General features: G+C 44.2%; 1 protein-coding gene across 5 annotated transcripts in view; it reads right to left on the bottom strand.

Annotated features, from left to right (window-relative positions):
• The window catches only part of FN1 (fibronectin 1), a 55,213-nt gene extending 44,419 nt beyond the window's left edge, over positions 1–10,794 (bottom strand). For all 5 annotated transcript variants that reach the window (XM_074910310.1, XM_074910309.1, XM_074910311.1 and 2 more), the window contains exons 1-8: positions 10,609–10,794; positions 10,171–10,299; positions 8,544–8,681; positions 6,612–6,743; positions 6,350–6,487; positions 3,672–3,830; positions 2,070–2,270; positions 1,405–1,584 (exon numbers count right to left, since the gene is read on the bottom strand). In XM_074910310.1, the coding sequence (XP_074766411.1) occupies positions 1,405–1,584; positions 2,070–2,270; positions 3,672–3,830; positions 6,350–6,487; positions 6,612–6,743; positions 8,544–8,681; positions 10,171–10,299; positions 10,609–10,765 (1,234 nt within the window). In that variant the 5' untranslated portion in view covers positions 10,766–10,794. The remainder of the gene's footprint in view (positions 1–1,404; positions 1,585–2,069; positions 2,271–3,671; positions 3,831–6,349; positions 6,488–6,611; positions 6,744–8,543; positions 8,682–10,170; positions 10,300–10,608) is intronic.
• Between the last annotated feature and the right edge of the window lie 8,041 nt (positions 10,795–18,835).

Below are 18,835 nucleotides of genomic sequence, written 5' to 3'. Positions count from 1 at the left end.
GGCAAACAAACCACTAGCACTATTTTTTCCCACGTGTACCCTGTATGTTATCCATGGGCCTCTTTTCTTGGCTTTAATTAATTCAGATCTGGAAACATAAGCCTTGTACAAGGTCAATTCAGTTCAAACATTGCTGTGGAGAAAGCTGTGGAGCCAGCCATGAGATTTCCTGGGGAACAGGGAAAATCAAAACTTACTGTGTTTGGGAAGTAGCTTCGCAGACCCTTAGTGCCAAAGCCCAGGGAATCAAATAAACTCTCAGCATACCTGTATTATCTCACGGAGGCTACTACCCAACTGTGCCCTTTGGCTTAAAGTAAAGCCTTAGCCCTCAGGAAAGGGTTACAAGTCAGTTATGTACAACAGGACAAGTCAAAACCTCTCTGCAGGTTGGAAGCTTTGTGTTTTGCAAGCAGTAGCAGAAAGAGGGCTGTTATCTACCTGAACTACTCACCTCTTGAGCAACTCTGCTTTACACATAGTGGAGAACAAGGGAGGCATTTGCTGAAGACTTTCTATATTAATATGTTTCATTTTCCACATTATATTACAAGTCTCACTAAAACAAGAATGTGTGTGGATGGGGCAGCGGAGTTTTTTTGGTTTGGGTTGGTTTTTGTTCGTGGGTTTTTCTTTTTTTTAAAGAAAGATTGTTGTATGTGCTGGAAAGACAGGCACATCAGAAAAAACATCTGAAGTAGAAAAAAAAAATCTCTGCAGAGTAAGAAGCAGTATATTCATCTGGGGACATGAAAAATTCTCTCCAGGGTCAGATCCCAGAGAAGCTGCCTGGATACTGTCCCATGGATGTCTGATGGACTTTCCAGGAAGTACAACCACACAGGTAGATCTGTGCTCTGAAGGGAACACTGACCATCCACAGACAAGGGGGAATGCTGCTGCATTAGTCAGGCACCAACTCTTGATCAGTGATCACAAATCACATTAAAATTACTGCTATATATGGCAACCTGGCTAGATAGTCAGGACGCAGGGAATGACAGAGGACTGCACAAGCTGTACTCCATGGATATCCTGCTCTTCGCTGCCTAATATGGGCATTGCTCTAGCAATTCAGCCAAACAAAGGCAAAGTCTAAGTATCCTTTGGGCCAAAGCTCTATTCTGACAAGGTACTCCCATTCTAAGGTCAGCTCTGAGGAGAGAGAACAGGACTCAAGCTACACCTGAATCATCCTGAGCACCCTCCAAAGATGCCAAGGGGACAAATGTGCCCTGACACCAAGCAGCCCTGCATTCACAGGACTGCCTTGCTGCTGAGGAATGGCTAGAGTCCCTGCAGACTACCAGAACTGTCAGGCAGTCCGTCCCTGTGTTCTCTGCTCCTTCCTCCGTCTGTGCATGAGGGCCACGTGCACGTGAAGATCCTCTGAGAAGAACTTACCATTCTGCTCAGTACAGAAGGAGTATCTCCTGTCTTGCTCAAAGTTGGAAGTGGTGCTGCACCAGAGGTGCCCATCTGTGCGGCCTTCAGTGGTGCAGGAATAGAAAGTCCTCCCATCATAGGTGAAAGGCAGAACACAGGCTTCTCCATCAGAATTGCCACCATATGTTTGTGTCACAGCTTTAAAACAAGGAAAACACAGCATTAGACTGTGGCTTAAAGCAATCTCCAAATCTTAGAGCTCTAAAACAGCAATCGCCTCTCTGGGCCAAGTCACTGACTGTTGCAAACCCACACTGACTGCCATGGACCTGGGCCAACAGACACCAACAGACAACTTAGCTCCACAGCTGCGTCATTCTTTTTACATTCTTTTCCAAACATACATTATTGCAGCTCGATTTGAATAAAGTTATTAACGCTACTCCCCTAGGGCTCTGTTTTCCCTCAGCAGGTTATATATAACTCACTGGGTTATATATAACCTACAGAACCAGGCTTCAAATGACCAAAAGAACTACATCTTCACCCCTTTCACCTTCTTCCAGTATGCCTTCTTCAGAAGACATATCTGATACACACAAAAGATTCTACTTTGAAATTAAACCGCAGAGCAATCTCAAAGATCTCATTGAGCCAAACAGGCACTAAACACAAGCTCATACCTATTTCCTGGCAGCTGACTCCATTGCCCAGGCAGGTACAAAGCATTTGCTGGCTGCCCTGTGTCTTGAGCCACTGCATACCCACGGAGTACACCACTCCGTTATCAGTGATGCACTGACCATACGGCTGAGGCTGGGGCTGTTGAGGCTGGGGCTGGTACAACGCAGTCTGTACATTTGTGAAACTAGGTGAGCCAGATCCTGCAGCAGAATATGGGAGAGAAGTGAGATGTGACATGCAAAGCTAAAGAACAGAATGCTTCAATGAAATGCTGATGTAATAAAAGCTTAGGCACTGCATCAGGTTGAAGGAACATCTCTCTTAGCTTCCCTAGACACATTTTAATTATTCCACTTAGAAAAACTTCAAAATTAAAAGAACTTTGACTTCTGCTAACAATAGCCTCTGATTTCTACCATTATAAGGTGGCTTTAGAAAGGATTAAGTGTCAACTGCTTTTCACCAGAATTGTTTAGAAACAGGTTTTTCTGAAAAAAAAAATTTTAGTTGAAGGAAATCTAGAAAATCGAGATCAGTGACAAGATAATAAAAAGTTACCAAGGAAGTAGGGAGGTAAGGCAAAAAGGATAATTTTGAATTTGTTATTGAAAAATAAAACAGAAATGCACTCATTTACTCTGGAATTTTAAAACTCTGAATCAAAGGTTTTGGTCCATTTATCATGTGGAGTAATACTGAGAGACAGAGAGGTTTGTTGTCCACATTATGGAAATTTTTGCTAATGATTCCCACAGGAATCTCCACAAACTCAGCTCTGCTGAAATAGGGGAAACGATAATGGAAATAAAATACTGGCAACCTTGGCACTTTGTGCATTTTGAAGTTTAGACCTTTGGAAAGTTTGAACTTAACCTGCTGATGCTGAACAGTTAAAGGACATTTACCAAGAAAAAATTATTGTAGTTGCTGCAGGAAAACAGAGAAGTTTTACACTGCATTCACCAGAAGGAAACCTAGATCCTTCAAACAGCAAAAAATAATTTAGAAGCTGAAAACTTTAACAAACCTTGGGCAAAAAATATATGCTACCTCTAAACTAACTAATATTTCACAGCAAAATTACAAACTAACGTACGTGTACTAAATAGCATTGTGTACATTCCTTGACATTTCTGTTTTTTGAAGCTCAGCCATTAGTAGGTGTATTTATCTTGTCAAAGAAACCAGATGGTTTCAGTGGAGTTTAAATTAAGGACGTTTCAACAAAGTTACCCTGAGGCAAATACATAAAGTTCAAATATTAACTTGAAGTGCCATGCTTCCAAGACAAAGCTAGTAGATAATTCCTGTGGATGCCCGGCCCCAGATGTGATTTACTGCACTGTGATTGTGCAGGCAATCACATCAGTATGTGCAAGCCTCTTTTCTGCACAGAAACAGGGTATAAATTAATCTTATCTACACATGCACAAACAAGGAGCATCTTCTGAACTCTGACCCTCTTTGTTGACGATCTTTCCCTGACAAGACTTCTAGATGCCTAAATTAAGATGGCACAATTCAGCACCAAGTCCTAACCATTCAAAATGTGCCATTCCTTGTCCCTTCCCCTACCCTATACACTATGATGTCCCACTTACCAGTGCTAGTTGTATGCAGGGATGTGTGTCTTTCGCACTTCCATTCGCCTCTGCCGTTACCGGTACAGATGCACTGAAGCAAGTTTCCACGGTTATCCTTCTTGCTCCAGGTGTCTCCAATTCTGTAGGAAGTCTTGGTGTCATGGTCATTGCACCTATCTGTATCAGGAAGAACATGACCGTAAGCGATTTCTGCATTGAGTGGCTTCACCATTCAATTTAGAGTACTGAACTACCAACACTATCAAACAAGCTGGTAGTTTAAAGCCTTTATTGAGACTCCACTTCTTTTTTTGCAGCCACTATTACAAGTCCTATATGCACTAAAGCCTGCATTAAACTGCATAGGCTGAGAGCATCTGAACATCCCGATGCTTTAGTCTAAGGGAAAATTTCCATTTATTTCCAGAACTGCAATTTCACTTTGTAGCCATTGTCAAAGTTAGCATCATAACATTCCCAGTGCGAACATGGCAACCTATGTTCAAAACTGATGTGAAAAAAGCACGTTCTGAATTGAAAACATTGCTGCTAGTTACTTTTAAAGCTATTTTAGGCACATTCTGCGTAGCATACACCTTTAAAGCTTAAACCTGTTTTAATGTCCTTTTACTTTCTTTTTAAAAGCAGAATTCTCAGCAGCTGGGCTATTCCATACTATACACATGACATAGTTCAAGTTTAGGGCTCTCCTTCAGCTGGAAGAAACTCAAACCTGTTTTAGGGCAATATCTAAATTCCGTTTCTTCCAAAAGAAGCGTGAAACTTCAGTAAAGTTAATATAAGATGCTTGTGTTGTACCAGGAATAATAGACTTTCTAAATCTCCCTGTTGCCTTTAATAACCCACAGCCCCTGATGAATTGAGTAAATGGGTTCAAAGGACAGCATAACAAACTACTTTTGTCTGGATGCCAGATCCACATGGATTAACTACTTCTTCTTCCATTACAACATTTTACCTTCTCATTCAAGGGCAACTTGATGTAGTGGCTCAAATATAATCATGGATCAATGAACATGGATTTATGAAGAACTGTGGAAGGACATATGCACCATGCCAGAGTGCCACTGAAAGAGCACACAGGATAACAATGTGGAGAACACAATGCTAATTCACAGCGGTTAAAGTGACCAAAACTGAGTACTTGCCAGAAGAGTGGCAAATTGGTGAAGTATTCACGATGTAATTTTTCAAATGTGAAAAAAAAAATGTCTTACAGATACTCATATTCTCAAGTTAGGCAATGAAAAATTGAAATGTCCCCCAGTAAATCAGCTGTGATTCTGGAAAACACTGGCCATAAAAGATACAAAACAGCAGCACATACTGAAGCATACCACCACTTTGTGGGCTATAGCTATCATTCTTCATACATAAATTTGAATTTCTCTGTTTGATTACATTTGAAAAACAAAATGAAAAATGAACAGGTAGTTTTATTGCAATTTCTCCTATGATACAACAATGCAGACCTGAGTTATGGGAGGAAAGATACTGCCAAATCATTTTTATTAGTAATAATAAGTCCTCCAAAATTCACAAACACCACATTCTGGTGTATTTATCCCTATCTGACAGTTAATGACTTTTCCCCATGTGTTTTTAATAGGCTTAATATTGTCAAGGATGGTTTGAATTTTATAGCTATTTCTTGACCAAGTCTCTCCAGATCTTCAGTTTTAATTCCAACCCTCCTTAGTGTTTTAGTTCTTTACATGTCTGCCGTTTATATCAGCAGAAAGCCATTATCTCTGTGCCCTGAGGCAACTGAATATGAGGCAATTTAAACACTACAGGAGAGTTTCTCAAATCTTGCATAACAAAGGTGTAAGGTACAAAGTTAAATTTTCTTGAGGCAACTGGTGTAAGCCATGATAGCTCCACAACGAAGCTTGCTCCTAACAAAGTTGGAACAGAAGGTAGATAAACAAGTGAGATTCTTGGATTTTAAAAGCCCTGTTTGCTTTGCAAATACAAATAAAATGGAATATTTACGGTAGTGTCCTTCACTGATGTAAAAACTACAAAAGTCATGTGCACTGGTGTAGCATGTTTGCACTGAAGAGAAAATGGCGGGAAAAACTAACAAGGGAGATGGGAAAGCAGACAGAACAAACCCTGTTTTAGCTAACATACATATTAAACAGTAATAAAGAGAAAAAATAAGAGACATTTTGATCTAATCTGGCAGGTCCTGCTGTTGGAGCAGGTAACTATTTCTCTGTAAAAGCACATAACTGTCCCTCAAAAGGCTCCTTTAAAAAACAGAAATGAAGTTATTAGGCCAAACTCTCCACCATTTTGCAGACAAAGCAGTTCTCCTGACTTCTTGGGGGATGCGCAACTGAGACTCAGCTGGCCTGAGGATTTCTTAAACCTTTCTCTCTAAAGTAGGTTAAAACCCCAGATAATCTAGCCACTCTGTCACCAGCACAGATCACCAGCTCTCGGGCATGTCCCCAGATCACAAACGGCAACTGGGACACGCAAACATTCCCCTCTCACCTCGGAGAGGCCTGTTTCCCACTCCTTCTCAGGACACAGCCATCCCTCTAAACCTACGGCTGCCTGCTACAGGGCAGGAAAGGGAATAGATTTTCTTTTTGATGCAGAACAGATTTGAAAAATAAGATAAATAAAGCAGAGCAGCCAGCTGGTGCCAGGCCAGGACTTACTTCTGGAGGTGCAAGTAATGCGGCCGCTGCCCTCCCCCAGGCAGGTGCAGTCCACCATCATCCAGCCCTGGTAGGGCTTCTCCCAGGTCTCACCAACCACGTAGGACGTCCCGGCCGTGTTGTCGTAGCACCGCTCAGCTGTGAGGGGGAAGGGGATAAGAGTCCACCCAGGGCTATCCCACACAGGGACGCCTCAGGAAAGACAAGGAAGAAGAGGCCATACACCCTGACCAAGCTGGGGGAGAAGGGAGCTGCCACCTACCCACAGGTTTGCAGGTCCACTCGCCCTTCCCGTTGCCCAGGCACACGCACTCCAGCATGTAGCCGCCAGTCTCGTGGGGCCGGCGCCAGGTATCGCCGATCTTGTAGGACTGGCCACCCTCATGGCAGCGATCTGCAGCGGGAAAGAGGGGAGCTGAGGTGAGGGACCACACCAGGGACAGGATCGTGGGGACACGGTAAGGGCCACATGGCCAGGGGTGAATGGGGCCAGTTGGGTCAGAGATGGGAGGGTGGTGAGAAGGCGTGGGGCAGGCCATGGCCTCCTCCAGCACACAGAATGGCAACTGTCATTTTCCATTGGTACCCACCATTTTCCAAGCCTCCCAGGTCCTGTCCTCTCTCCTCAGCTAACCCCCTCCATGTTTCAAACCACAGCAGAGACCTGGCTGGTGAAAGGGGAATGCCAGGGCCTGAGGAGGTGCTGTTTCTCGCTCAGGCCTTGCTCAGAGTCTGAGAGCTGGTGAGGGAGGGTTTACCTCCATCTTGTTCTGAGGTGGTACCACTTGGGCCTCTCTGTGGCTGTCCCTGTATAGCATGAAGGACATGGTGGCCAGGTCAGCATGTGGAGAATATAGAGGTGCTTGGTGTGACACCCCAGTGGGACATCAGCCCTCTTGGGTTTGGAAACTCTGCCCTGGAAAGGCAGATTCCCAGTCCATTGGTGCCCCACAGCCCTGAGGCAGTCTGGACGCATCGCTTGGCCCAGGCTCGGGGAGGGAAACAGTGAAGGGCTGTTTGCAAACACAGGGTCTTCTTCCAAGGAAAAGAGGAGAAAGACATTATCTGGTCATTTATTTGGAGCCACTAAAATGTTTCATTGGCTCATTTATGAAAGCAAGGAATCTAAGAGTTATGAAGATTGATTCAAAGCTAGTTGCAGTCGGGAAACTCTCCAGTGAGCTCTAAACCAGGCTGATGATGACAAAATGAGACCTCTCTTATGTTTGCAATTTCCTTACTGACTCTTACTTTTCTTACAACACTTATCATTCCTGCCCAATAAAATGCCATTAAATTCAGAAGGACTTCAGCTCTACTTGTTAGCTTTAATGTATTTTTTTCCATGCTATAATGATGGCTGGCTTCCGAGTCCTCTGTGGCAATGCTACTAGGATCAGCATGCGTGTCTTAAACAAGAAACTGGATACTTTTAAGAACAAGACTTTTCTCAAAAGGTGCCTCAGGGACTCAGTCTAAAAGCCCTGACACACTGATCTTCATCCATGCTCACAGAAAGTCTAATTATGAACTGAAGGGAAATTGTGAACAATTCAGTGACTCAATACGGAAAGGATTTCCAGCCAGAGACGTGAAAAGGAGAGCTGGGGAGAAAGGACCAAGGAAAGACAGATAGGAACAGAGGAAAGTATGGGTCAGGCTGGTGAAAAAGGAGTTGCAGAAACACACTGAACTGATGTCTGAATATCAAATCTCAGCTCCCTCAGGGACAAGTGTCAGCATGACATTTTTGGAGGACAGGGGAAGTGGCTCTCAGGTGGTATATATTTATTATTATTTATTCAGAGTAGTCCCATTAATGCTAATGGTGTTATTCTGACTCACCAGCTGCAGAGCAGACCCTTGCTCTTATTTCCAGTCAAAAAATTACTTTCATAAATGCACCTGTGAAGATGTATACACACTCTTGTATATAGTAAGTATATGGCTGAACACTAGCAGTGATTTTTGGCCTATGTTTTTACACATAGCACTTTACCTCTTAAATAAAAGAGGAATTTCATTTTGCACATGCATGTACATGGGGCAAGACTTTCAATTCCAAGATTTCAAAGGGGTTTGGATTAAACTCTCCCAACTCTAGCTAATGGGCACTGGGAATATTGTGTAAGTTGCTCTGGAAAATATGACACTAAGGAACAATAGCTCTAGTAACAAGCTCTTAGTTACATACTGGCAATGGTGCAGCTGATTCTCCCACGTCCAGCTCCAATGCAAGTACAGTCCCAGATCATGGAGTCCTTGGGGCGCTCATAAGTCTCCCCTACTCGGTAAGTGGATCCAGTGTATTTGTCAAAGCAAGTCTCTTCAGCTATGAGGGGAGAAAAAACTTCATGTAACCATGCCAGTAACATGTACAGTCAACAAACACACATTCCTTGCCTCCTCACACAGATGCTCTTTTTTTCTCTGGGGAAAAACACGTATCAATCTCCTCTTTCTTCCTGGGATGGAACAGCAGAGAGGAAGTTGGGTGAAATTTGCCCCCTCCAGGTCCCAAGGATGCTGAGTAACCTCAGCTTCCCTCCCCCAGTGAGCCAGAAGTTGAGCATGGCACATGGGCAGGCATGCCCTGGAAGGATCGATCCCAGCTGTCTGAAGTGCAACGGTACGGAAGACAGGAGGGAGCAAACATCCCCTAGAAGCTGTGTGCTTTGTCATGCTGATCCTCCTTGTTCTGACTTGGCAAAAAATCAAATATATTAATCCCAAATTCTGCAGCAGTCCCACCGAAGTCTGCAGCGCTACTTGTGGATTGTTCACACTCACACATGAGTAAGTGATTACAGAATGGTTGTGTCAGTGCTACCACCAGACTTGAGATCTGCAACAGCACAACCTTCTTCACTGCTGGACAGATAGAGTTAACTGTGCCATAAGGGAAACTTGCTATAAGGCTTCAAGACTGTAAAACTTGGTAATCCCTGCAGGGATAGGAAAGCTAGATTAAACCCCCTTTTATGGAGGAGTAAGGGGACTGACTGAGTACTCCTTAAAATACTCTAGCCATGAGGCAGGCAGAACACAAGCCTTGCAAAACAGATTGCTGGGACGTTTCCCATCTGTCTTTACATGAATGCTATCAGCCAGGAGCCAGTTTTTCTCTTTTATATCTCCAGAGCAACATAAAGGAGTTATGGCAAACCAGTGGCTTCAGACCAATAAATACAGATAGATCGCATCTGATAATCTAACCTACATTATATCCCAGAGAGATGCATCCTCCAACAGACATTGCATTTAAAGTTTTTTCTGTTACCTAAACTTTTTCTGCAGAAGACTAAACAATCTCATTTTACACTCAATTATAGAAAGCTGACAGCATGGCCGGGGGGCTGTGGAAAGTTGTAAGTTGAAATATTTTTAAACAAGCTGACGACATTGCACAACTATGAAAAGTTGGGGCAAAGCAATCAAACAGGCCGGAGCCAGAGCTGCAAAGTGACTCCAGATTTGAACTTCCCTGTGCAAGTCCAGGAGTCAGTTCAGTTCATTATAAAGAAGAGGTTGGCTCCAAAATTAATGTTTAGATCCAATCCTCCAGAGAGATGAGTGATGCTTGGCTCAGGGTTCTGGTGGCAGGCCCATCGTTAATGAAAAGCATTGCTTAAAATCCCAAGCCAGGTCTTCAGTGTAATTGAGTGTAGATCCGTTACTGACCCTAAGTACCAAACTTCAGCCCGAAACCGGCTCTGACAGTTAGAACTCAGGACAAGGCTTAGCTTACTCGGCATCAAAAGCCATGCTGGGGTCTTGATGCGGACAAAAAAAAAAAAAAAAAAAAAGGACCACCAACTTACGCTCAGGCTTGCTTTCGCAGTTAAACCCTCTGCTTCCACCGTAGCAGGTACAGACCAGCGTGTTTCCCAGGTAAATGCGCTCCCACTGCTGGTTTATCTGATAGTATCTTCCATTGTCATAACAGGTCTCTGGGGGGAAAGGAGGAGGAGGAGGGGGAAGAGAAAGAAAAGTTTGGAGTTACCGACGGCGGCGGCTGGAGGGAAGGGGGTCTGCACAGGCAAACGGCGCCTGCGGGGGACACTGGCTGCTGCTCCTCCGCCTCGCCCGTGTGCGGGTCCCGCCGAGCCCGAGGGGCAGGAAAAGCCGCCCGGGGATCACCCAGCGGGGCCGGGGGTAACGCCCGCCTCTCCTCCGCGCTTCGGGGAGGCCGGGCCGAGCCCCCCGCCGAGCCCTGCCCTGCCCCTGCCCGCGGGCCCCCGTCCCGGCGCGGTACTCACGCTTGCCCTGCGCGGGGGTGCCCTGAGGTACCGAGGTGGTCTGCGCCTGCCGCCGGCTCTTGCCGCCGCCTCCGCGGCGCTGCCCGCCGCCCCCCGCCGCCGCAGCCCCCAGGCAGAGAGCGAGCAGCGCCAGCCGCCACACGGTGCGGCACGGCATCCTGGCACGGCACGGCACGGCACGGCACGGCACGGCACGGCACGGCACGGCACGGCACGGCAGCGGTGCCGCTCGCAGGCAGCCCGACGGACGGGACGGCGGCGCCACCCGGGCGCTATATAGGGCGGGCGGCGCGGGGAGGGGGCGGCCGTCGCCGCCCCGGCGCCCATTGGACTCGACGCCGCCGGGGGCCGGGCGGGGGCCACCACCGCCCCGCCGAGCCCAGCCCCGGCCCCGGCCCCGGCCCCGGCCGAGGCGGGCGGAGCGGGGGCAGCGGGCGGTGGGCAGCGCGGGGAGCCCGGCCGGGGTGGGAGGCCCGTCCCCGCAAGGAGAAGCGGGCTGCAGGGCGGTCGTGCCATTTTGTGGAACATTTGGCTTAACAAAATGGCTTTTTGGGGGGAAAGACAAACTTTTCTTTCTTTCTGTGAACAAGGCTGCCTGTAAGCTAGTACCGCTCCATTCAGGAGAAATGACACACGTGTACAGGTTGGAAATAGGAAACCCCAAGTGATGTTTTATCTGCTTTTAAAATCTCTCACACTTCACTTGGAAAGAACGGTGTGGTTAAATCCCATTCAAAATAAATTTAATGGCCTCTTTCTCTGACTTTTGCTGTCCAAAATCAGTTCTGAGAACAAAAGAAAAGCGAAAAAAATGCTAAGCTTTGAACCCCTTTTAAGTCTATGGGATCTAACGTAACCCTGCTGTATACAAATGTTGAAGGTTGAAGGAACACTGCAAAGCGGAGAGCGTGCACTGGAGCCGTGGCTTCAGGCAGGGAGCTGCTGGTGGGCAAAGTGCTGTGTGCGTTGTTCTGGGACAGTGCCTGGACCAGCACCGGCACTCAAGTTCAGATCCTATGGGAATGTCATGTTGCTAACCGTTTTCATGTCTCTCCCGTGTGACTCTGTCTTGGCAAAGGGATGATTAATCTAACAATCTGCTGTGGTTCCTGATCTATTAAAGCAACACTTCAGACAAACGTGAGTGTGAACTGGTCCACAGTGTTTCCAGACATCTTGAGCTGAACATCCACAGGTCTCCATAAGAGTTCTTCAGCAAGTTGAGCACCAAGCTCTAGTTCCACTTACTGCAAACCACTTGTATCTTTACTTTACTGAGATGGAAGCAATAACAGCTCACTTGGGAGGAAGACTCTTTCACTAGGCAGTGTACAGATCCAGCACATGCTTTGTTCCAGGAAAGCACGTAGTTGTGATGTCACGTATATGTTTTCAAAGGAATTTCTATTCCTCTGTATGAGGAATGCCCACAGATATATTAACACAAGCTTCCCTGCTGAAAACTTACTGGAAATTGAAACCTGACCTGGCAATTGAGGGGAGCTGTGGTGAGCTAATTCCCATCTTCCCTAATTTTTATTTTTAGATCTACTCTGCTGCTTTTTTTTTTTTTTTTTTGAGTTACCGGACACACATTATCCCTCAAAATAATCACACAACTAAGATGGCCTTAGCAAGAGAGAGCAGTAGCTTTTGAAGCAGGACACATCATCATGAACTAGCAAATATCTGGCTTCTTAAAATGAGAACTTGCTTTTGGAAAGTGTTCCTGCTTTTCTGAGACCTAGGATATGAAGTGTCATCCTCAAATTCTAGTTTACAATGTGTCTGGAATTCTGTGATAAAAGCAAGATGAAAAGCACCTTGTCAGAAAATGATGCTATGTGACCATTTATAACTGGGATGTACTTTACCTACCCTATTCTAAAGGAAGCATTACTGAGTGGAAATCAGTGGAAAAGAAGAATTATCCTTCTAGGAAACACATACATATAATGAAGAGGCAATTTGAGGTCATTTTCCCAGTTAATGTATATAGATCTTGGTCAAATTTTCAGTTTCTTTTGTGCGGTATGCAGTGTAGTGCTGCTTCTGCACAGTGCTTGCTTCTGCATACCCTTCCAGTGAGGCTGTGAACAGGTCCTGCTTCTGCTACAAGCACTCATTAAGCTCAATTGACATGGAAAAGAAAAATGAGGAGTCTCCAGGTACAAGAGGATTACGATAAATAAAAATTGCCAGGGGAAACCTGCTTAAAATGTAAGAGCTAAGTACAGGTAATCCATAAGGAACAGGCTGTGGTGGAATAAGCAAACATGAGGAAGCAACCAGCAGTCCTCACTGTGGAGCAAGAGCCCATGGGTGCTAGATGCTGTGCAAGCATTCGAAGGGTGCTCCAGGGAGTTTATAACCTCTGTAGGTCTGAGTACATCGTACCTACCAGCTCTCTTCAGGCGTTAGAGGAGTAGAGACCCTGCTCCCAAGAAACAAGATTTTTAGATGCATCTCCAGGACACTGTGACCCCATCTGCAGCATGCTGCTTTTAGTGTCTATTTTAAAATGTCATTTAAAAGGTTTGTATACTGGATATATACCCCGCGAAAGTTAAATGATCAACATTGACCTCATTTACGTCTGCTTCTAGTCCAGCTCATGTAATTTTGCATTGCGCTTACGTCTTCAAGGACAGTGTAAGTATTTACACAAAACTGAAAATGGAATTCAGTCTGAAAATTGAATGAGAAATACAGTGTTAGCAACTGTGTGACAGTGTCTAATGCTTTCCACAGCATTAGTTAAACAAATACAGAGACAAATGTAAGATTCTTGCTTAAGAAAACATTACTGGAAGCACACAAAACAAAACGATAATTTTCAATGATGCTCAAATTAGTTTCTTGCATAGCCATCATTTATTAGAAGCCAGAAATAATCTTACGAGTCATATTTCAACACAATTTGGAACAGCCTGGTTTCACTTCTAAAGGAATCTCTGACAGTAATTATGACACAAACATGTAGTAATTATTCTAATGCATGCTGTTAGACCTTCTGAGATGTCTCTTACTTATTTCAGGAAAGGGATGTAACTCCTTTGTCTGTCCTGCTGCCAGTTTGTCCCTCGAGCTAACAGGAAATGAAAGGAAGATTCACCTGAAGTCTTTCTTAGGATGAGATCAGTTTGAATTTATAACCACCCTTCTGTGGGTTTTGCATCCAAATAAGGATTAAGAATGTCCTAAACCTCTGCTTTAGCCATGGATATTCTGATTCATGGTCTTGGTCTTTCCAAAGTTTTTTCTACTGAAATCCTAACTTTTTGACTGTCGGTGAGAAAAGGCATGTGCCTTTATAAGGTTCTCCTGACTTTCATTGCTCTATTGTATTGATCTGCAGATAAACCTCTCCATAGGGTTAACTTGATTACTGCACACACTCTTGGGGGGCTACACATAGGACTGGGAGCGTGTTCTGTCCCTGTAGCCATTCTCCTGCAAATTCCTATAGCAAAGAGGGAAGATGAATCAGTAATGAAAGGACCAAGCTGTGTCACTTGTTATTCTTTTAGAAACCTTAGAAGGAAGGCCACGCGGGCTTAATCATCTCCTTCTAAAATTATCACTCATAGGAACAAGAACCATAAAGACAAGAGGTCAGGATTCCTCTCCTTGACATAGGGAGACCATTAAATGCTTCCTGCAGTTTCCAAATATTTTGCAAGAACTCCTGTTGTGAGCTGAAAATTTCTGAATCATCACAATTTGAAGTCTGTGGTTTTTGTTAGGTCACAGCAAAATTCATTTCAAGGCTGCTGAGGCTCTACTGCACAGTGCTTCATTCACTCCTGAGCATCTCGTCCAGGAATCTGGAACATTGCTCTTTAAATGAAATTCATTCCTTCTGCCGGTTAACTGCAACTTCAGCGGTACGTAACTTTATGCCAGCTCTCAGTGTCGGAATGAATTTCATTGTGTATAAATGGTCTGTAACAGGGCATTAATTAGATCTTTGGCACTCTCAGTGGAAATTCCCTTCTCTTCTGCCTCGTCCCCAATCTTTCCTAACAAAATGTTTAGTGTCACCAACGCAGAAAAACTCATTTCCTTTCTCTAGCCGTGGATTATGTTATTTAGTTTTGTCTACCCAAACTGTTGCAGTTTGCCAGTGATGAGAAATTCATAGCCCCAGCTCTCGTTCTGCATTTGGGTCAGCAGTACTGTCAGCCCCAAGCATTTAACATTCAGGAGTCACACCCTGCCAAATCAGGGGAACAGCTTTGGAGGGCAGTGGGGAAGGATTTTCATTCTTTTCCAGGTAGAAGGGTACTTCTGGGGGTTTCAGGTTGGTGGTTTATTTACTTTCCTGATTTTTTAAGGAGATGTTTATATCACATGAAAAATGATTTAAGAATGGAAACTGGGATTCTGACATGCTTCCTGATGCCAGAACTTCAAGAAAAATGAGAACTCTCATGAGACCCATGATAATGTGAATTGGCAGGCAAGTAGCATGGGACAGACCCTGGTTCACAGGAGAAGCTTTTGGAAGGGCAATACCAGCTTGAAAGAGCTGAAAACATGTTCTTCATCACATTTTGAGATGTTTGGCAGGGATTTTTACAGATGTCCAAATCCTGTTCATGTCACCCTAAATCCTTTGGAAATCCCAGCCTGACATCCTGCCGGGGAAGTTCTGCTGCACTTCTGGGAACTTGTCAGGGTAGCTCTGGAGTCTGAACTGGTGTTTTGGGATATGTCATGAGCACTGTTGAACTGGGCCATGGGACCTGGCTTGGGACACCAAGCATGGTGTTGCATGTTGTTATTTTAGGCAGAGTTGGAACTATTTTGTCTTAATGAGGGATGTTCCATCTCCCCAGTTGATGTCTTCTCAAAGGAAATCCCCCTCTAAGTGGCTGCTTCTGCCAACTACTTTCCTTCTTTCAGAGGTTAAGCAGCCCCCAAGGACCACTGCAGGGAACAGGCAAGCTTTCTTTTCCTCCAACTCTTCGCACGGGAGGAGGTGGGATCTTGCAGCTTCTCCCCAAATCAATAATGAGTGAGCTCCAAAAGGCCCTGAAGCAGGGCTGCTGGGACAAAATGCACTAGAGGATTGCTGCAAGGAGCCCAGGCAGCATGGGGGCTTGCACTGCTGAGCATGGGGGTGACAGATCACCCATCAGGAGTCAGAAACCCCCTCCAAAATTAACAGGAGAATTATCAGGGCCTGCAATCAGGTTCAAACCTGTATACATTAAGCATGGATAAAGGGAGGAAAAAAGTTACGATAGCTGGAAAAGCAGTTTCTTATGACTGTTATTTTCTTTTTAATTTTTGCATTTTGGCCAAAATCCCACCCAGTGGTGGTGATGAGAGAAGGCTTCTAATTCTAGTGGATGTTTTTATTTAGTCATTATGGGTTTCTAACAATAATTTGACTTTTGAGTAATAGAGGGATTTTTCTTTTAATGGAAGGACAACAGTTATTTATGTCCATGTTGTTAGCGTAGCAAAGCCCAGAAACAGAATTGAAACCCTCCCTTTTTCCACAGCAGTCTTAAAAGTACTAAAGCAAAGTTAAATAACGGTGATATCACCACCAGCAACATGAGGTGAACTTGGCCACAAACCCTGGTGTTTGAGTGCAATTGCTTTTATTCTCTCCCAGTGAATATGGCAAATCACACCGAGCCTTGTTTGGTTTTAGGCAGGCCTGGTCAAAATCCAGAAATAAATGGTAGTGCGGCTTGAGCTTGGCTTGCTGCGAGGAAGTTGAATACACTGAGCAAGCAAACAGCTATTTATTATGATGATTATGGGGGGGTGTGTAACGGGTTGAAATTGAGAGTCACAAAGGGCTGAACTGAGCCAGGAGCATCCAGAAGGAAAATATTTCGGCTCCAAGCTGCAGTTTGTCCCCTGTTTCCTTCTTACCCCTTCCACCCAGCCTTACATGGAGCCAAGGAGTGTAGATAGTTCTTTGCTGCCAATTTTGAAGGGTTTGCTTTTATTTTTTTTTTTGTTCTCCTTCTTTTACTGTTGGTAACCTGATTTTTTGGCTGCACTCTCGGAGATGAGAGAAGCTCTCACTTTCACTTGTTTTTCAGCCCTGCCCAGAAGTTCTCGTTGGCCGCCTTTTATACTTTCCAGCTTCTGGGGAAGAACTTGATTCTTCTCTCTGTCTTCATTCTCACTTTCTTTTCCCTACTCTTCCATCCTCTCCCTTCCAGTAGTACAGGTCTCCTGGTCAGCAGGATGTTCTTGGTTTCTCTTGCATTTGTTTTAACTTGGCTGTTTCTGTGGCTCAGCAATATTGTCACTTCTCCTGTGGGACTTTCACAACTATTTCTCTTCTGTGGGTAGGAATCCAGCCCAGAGAGAGGCCCAGAATAAGACATAAACACTATTTCTGACTTATTCAAACCCTTTGTGGAAGATGAGCTTCTAGAAAGAAATTTTGGTAAAGCTGGCAGGAGTTTCATTCTGTGTCAGTCAGTCAATTCATAATTAGTCTGAAGTCAGGGCCTCTTACAGGTATGATTCTCACCTAGGGAGCTTTGCTAGTGGAGAGTTTTGGTCCTATATAGGCATAGGTATTGATAAGATTTTTTTCCTCCCAAGTCACTTCCATTGGAAACCTCTAACTGTAGAGTCAGGCTGAGAAATGGAGCTACCTCAGACCTACGTGTCATTGATTAACTGTTTCTGGTGTGGCTTTATGTTAAAATCTAGATGTGCTTGATTAATTTTTAGTTGAAAGCTGGACCTTGTGGCAAAGGACTTTCTATACTAACTCTGAGAATTTCTACTCTGTCATTAATCCTTTGAATTAATTCCTTACTTTCCTTACTTTCAAATGTTGATTATAGTGGACTAGACTCTTTTTCTTTTTTTGGCACTCAAAACTGATAATAGTCTGCATATGTTTTTTTATTATAGTCTTTGTTCTGGTTTTGGGGTTGCTTTTCATCTTGGACTGGCTTGGAGTTTGTATTTTCAGCCTGTACTGAACTACCTATCCATGAAATCATACAGATTTGGAGCCAATGCTTTACAACAGTCATCACTGACTTCTTTTACCTTTCATACAGTATTTATGGAGTTTGCAGTGTTCCTTATTCTTGGGGTGATGAATGATTGTAGTAACAATAAATATACACAGTTTTCATGAGCCATTTTACATAACTCTTTCTGCCATCTATACTGATACAGTCACACCAAAGGAGTTTTTGTGTACAAATGAAAGTTTTATCATAGATAGTATTTAGCCATTAATGTTTGTATGGTTGGCATAGCTAGATACGCTGCAAGAGGTTTTCCACATGGACATCACAAGTGAAAATGAGTCAGTTTGCTCAGAACAAGGAGCCATGCCCATGTTCCTGGAATCCATTTTGATACTTCCAAGCACTTACACACTGATTTAAAGCATCAAAGTGTTTTGCAGGAAAGCTGGTGATACAGACACATCTCTTCTCTTGCAGAATTCTCCTCTCAAGACCAGTAAGTGCCTTTGATTGGTGTGTGGGGAAGGGATGGCAGCATAATTTAACCTACACTTCCTTGTCTACACCTCCTGTAAAGGCATAGGAGCAGTGGCCAGGCAGGCACTTAGGCATGTGGAACTTAGTGAGTGGAAAGCTAAATCCCTTACCTGATAAGGTGTTTGCAGTCCAGCCCATTGAACAATAAAATTAACGTTTTTCTTAAAAGGAGCAGGATTTGAACCTGTTAACAGGTTAATCTAGGGACTTTCCAAACTAGGTAACTATTAGCATTTCCCTTTTATAGATATGGAAACAGAGGAAAAAAAAAAAGGGGTGTTTGAAGGGAAAGAAAGGCTAAACAGTTTGACACAGTCTGGGGAGGAAAGCTTCTCATTATGTTGTCCAGGATAGCTTCTGGCAAACACCAAAAAAACTGAGCATAATTCTTAAGTGAAGTAGGAAGTTTTGCAAAGATGCATCATATCTTGTGGTCATATGCTAAAAACAAATATCCCAAAGCTCTTGATGATGCATCTGGTGTTTGTACTCATTGAATATGTCCCAAGCCAGCCATATTTATTGGAGGCACATTTTTGCTTAGCCAGGTCCTGAAGAAATTAAAAGAAACATTACCTATATACATATCGCCAAATCAGGTATTAATCTGGCTAGATTAGTATAAACCCACTTGCTGTCCATTCCACAGGTGAAAGATTTATAGGAGCAGGTAGAAGCTTCAGAGTCTGGACGTATACGTTACTTCTGCATTTGATTATACT

Source organism: Athene noctua, chromosome 7 (assembly GCF_965140245.1).
Source record: "Athene noctua chromosome 7, bAthNoc1.hap1.1, whole genome shotgun sequence".
Classification (NCBI taxonomy): Eukaryota; Metazoa; Chordata; class Aves; order Strigiformes; family Strigidae; genus Athene; species Athene noctua.
Note: the sequence above shows the minus strand (reverse complement) of the source record. Positions and strands in the feature narration are given on the sequence as shown.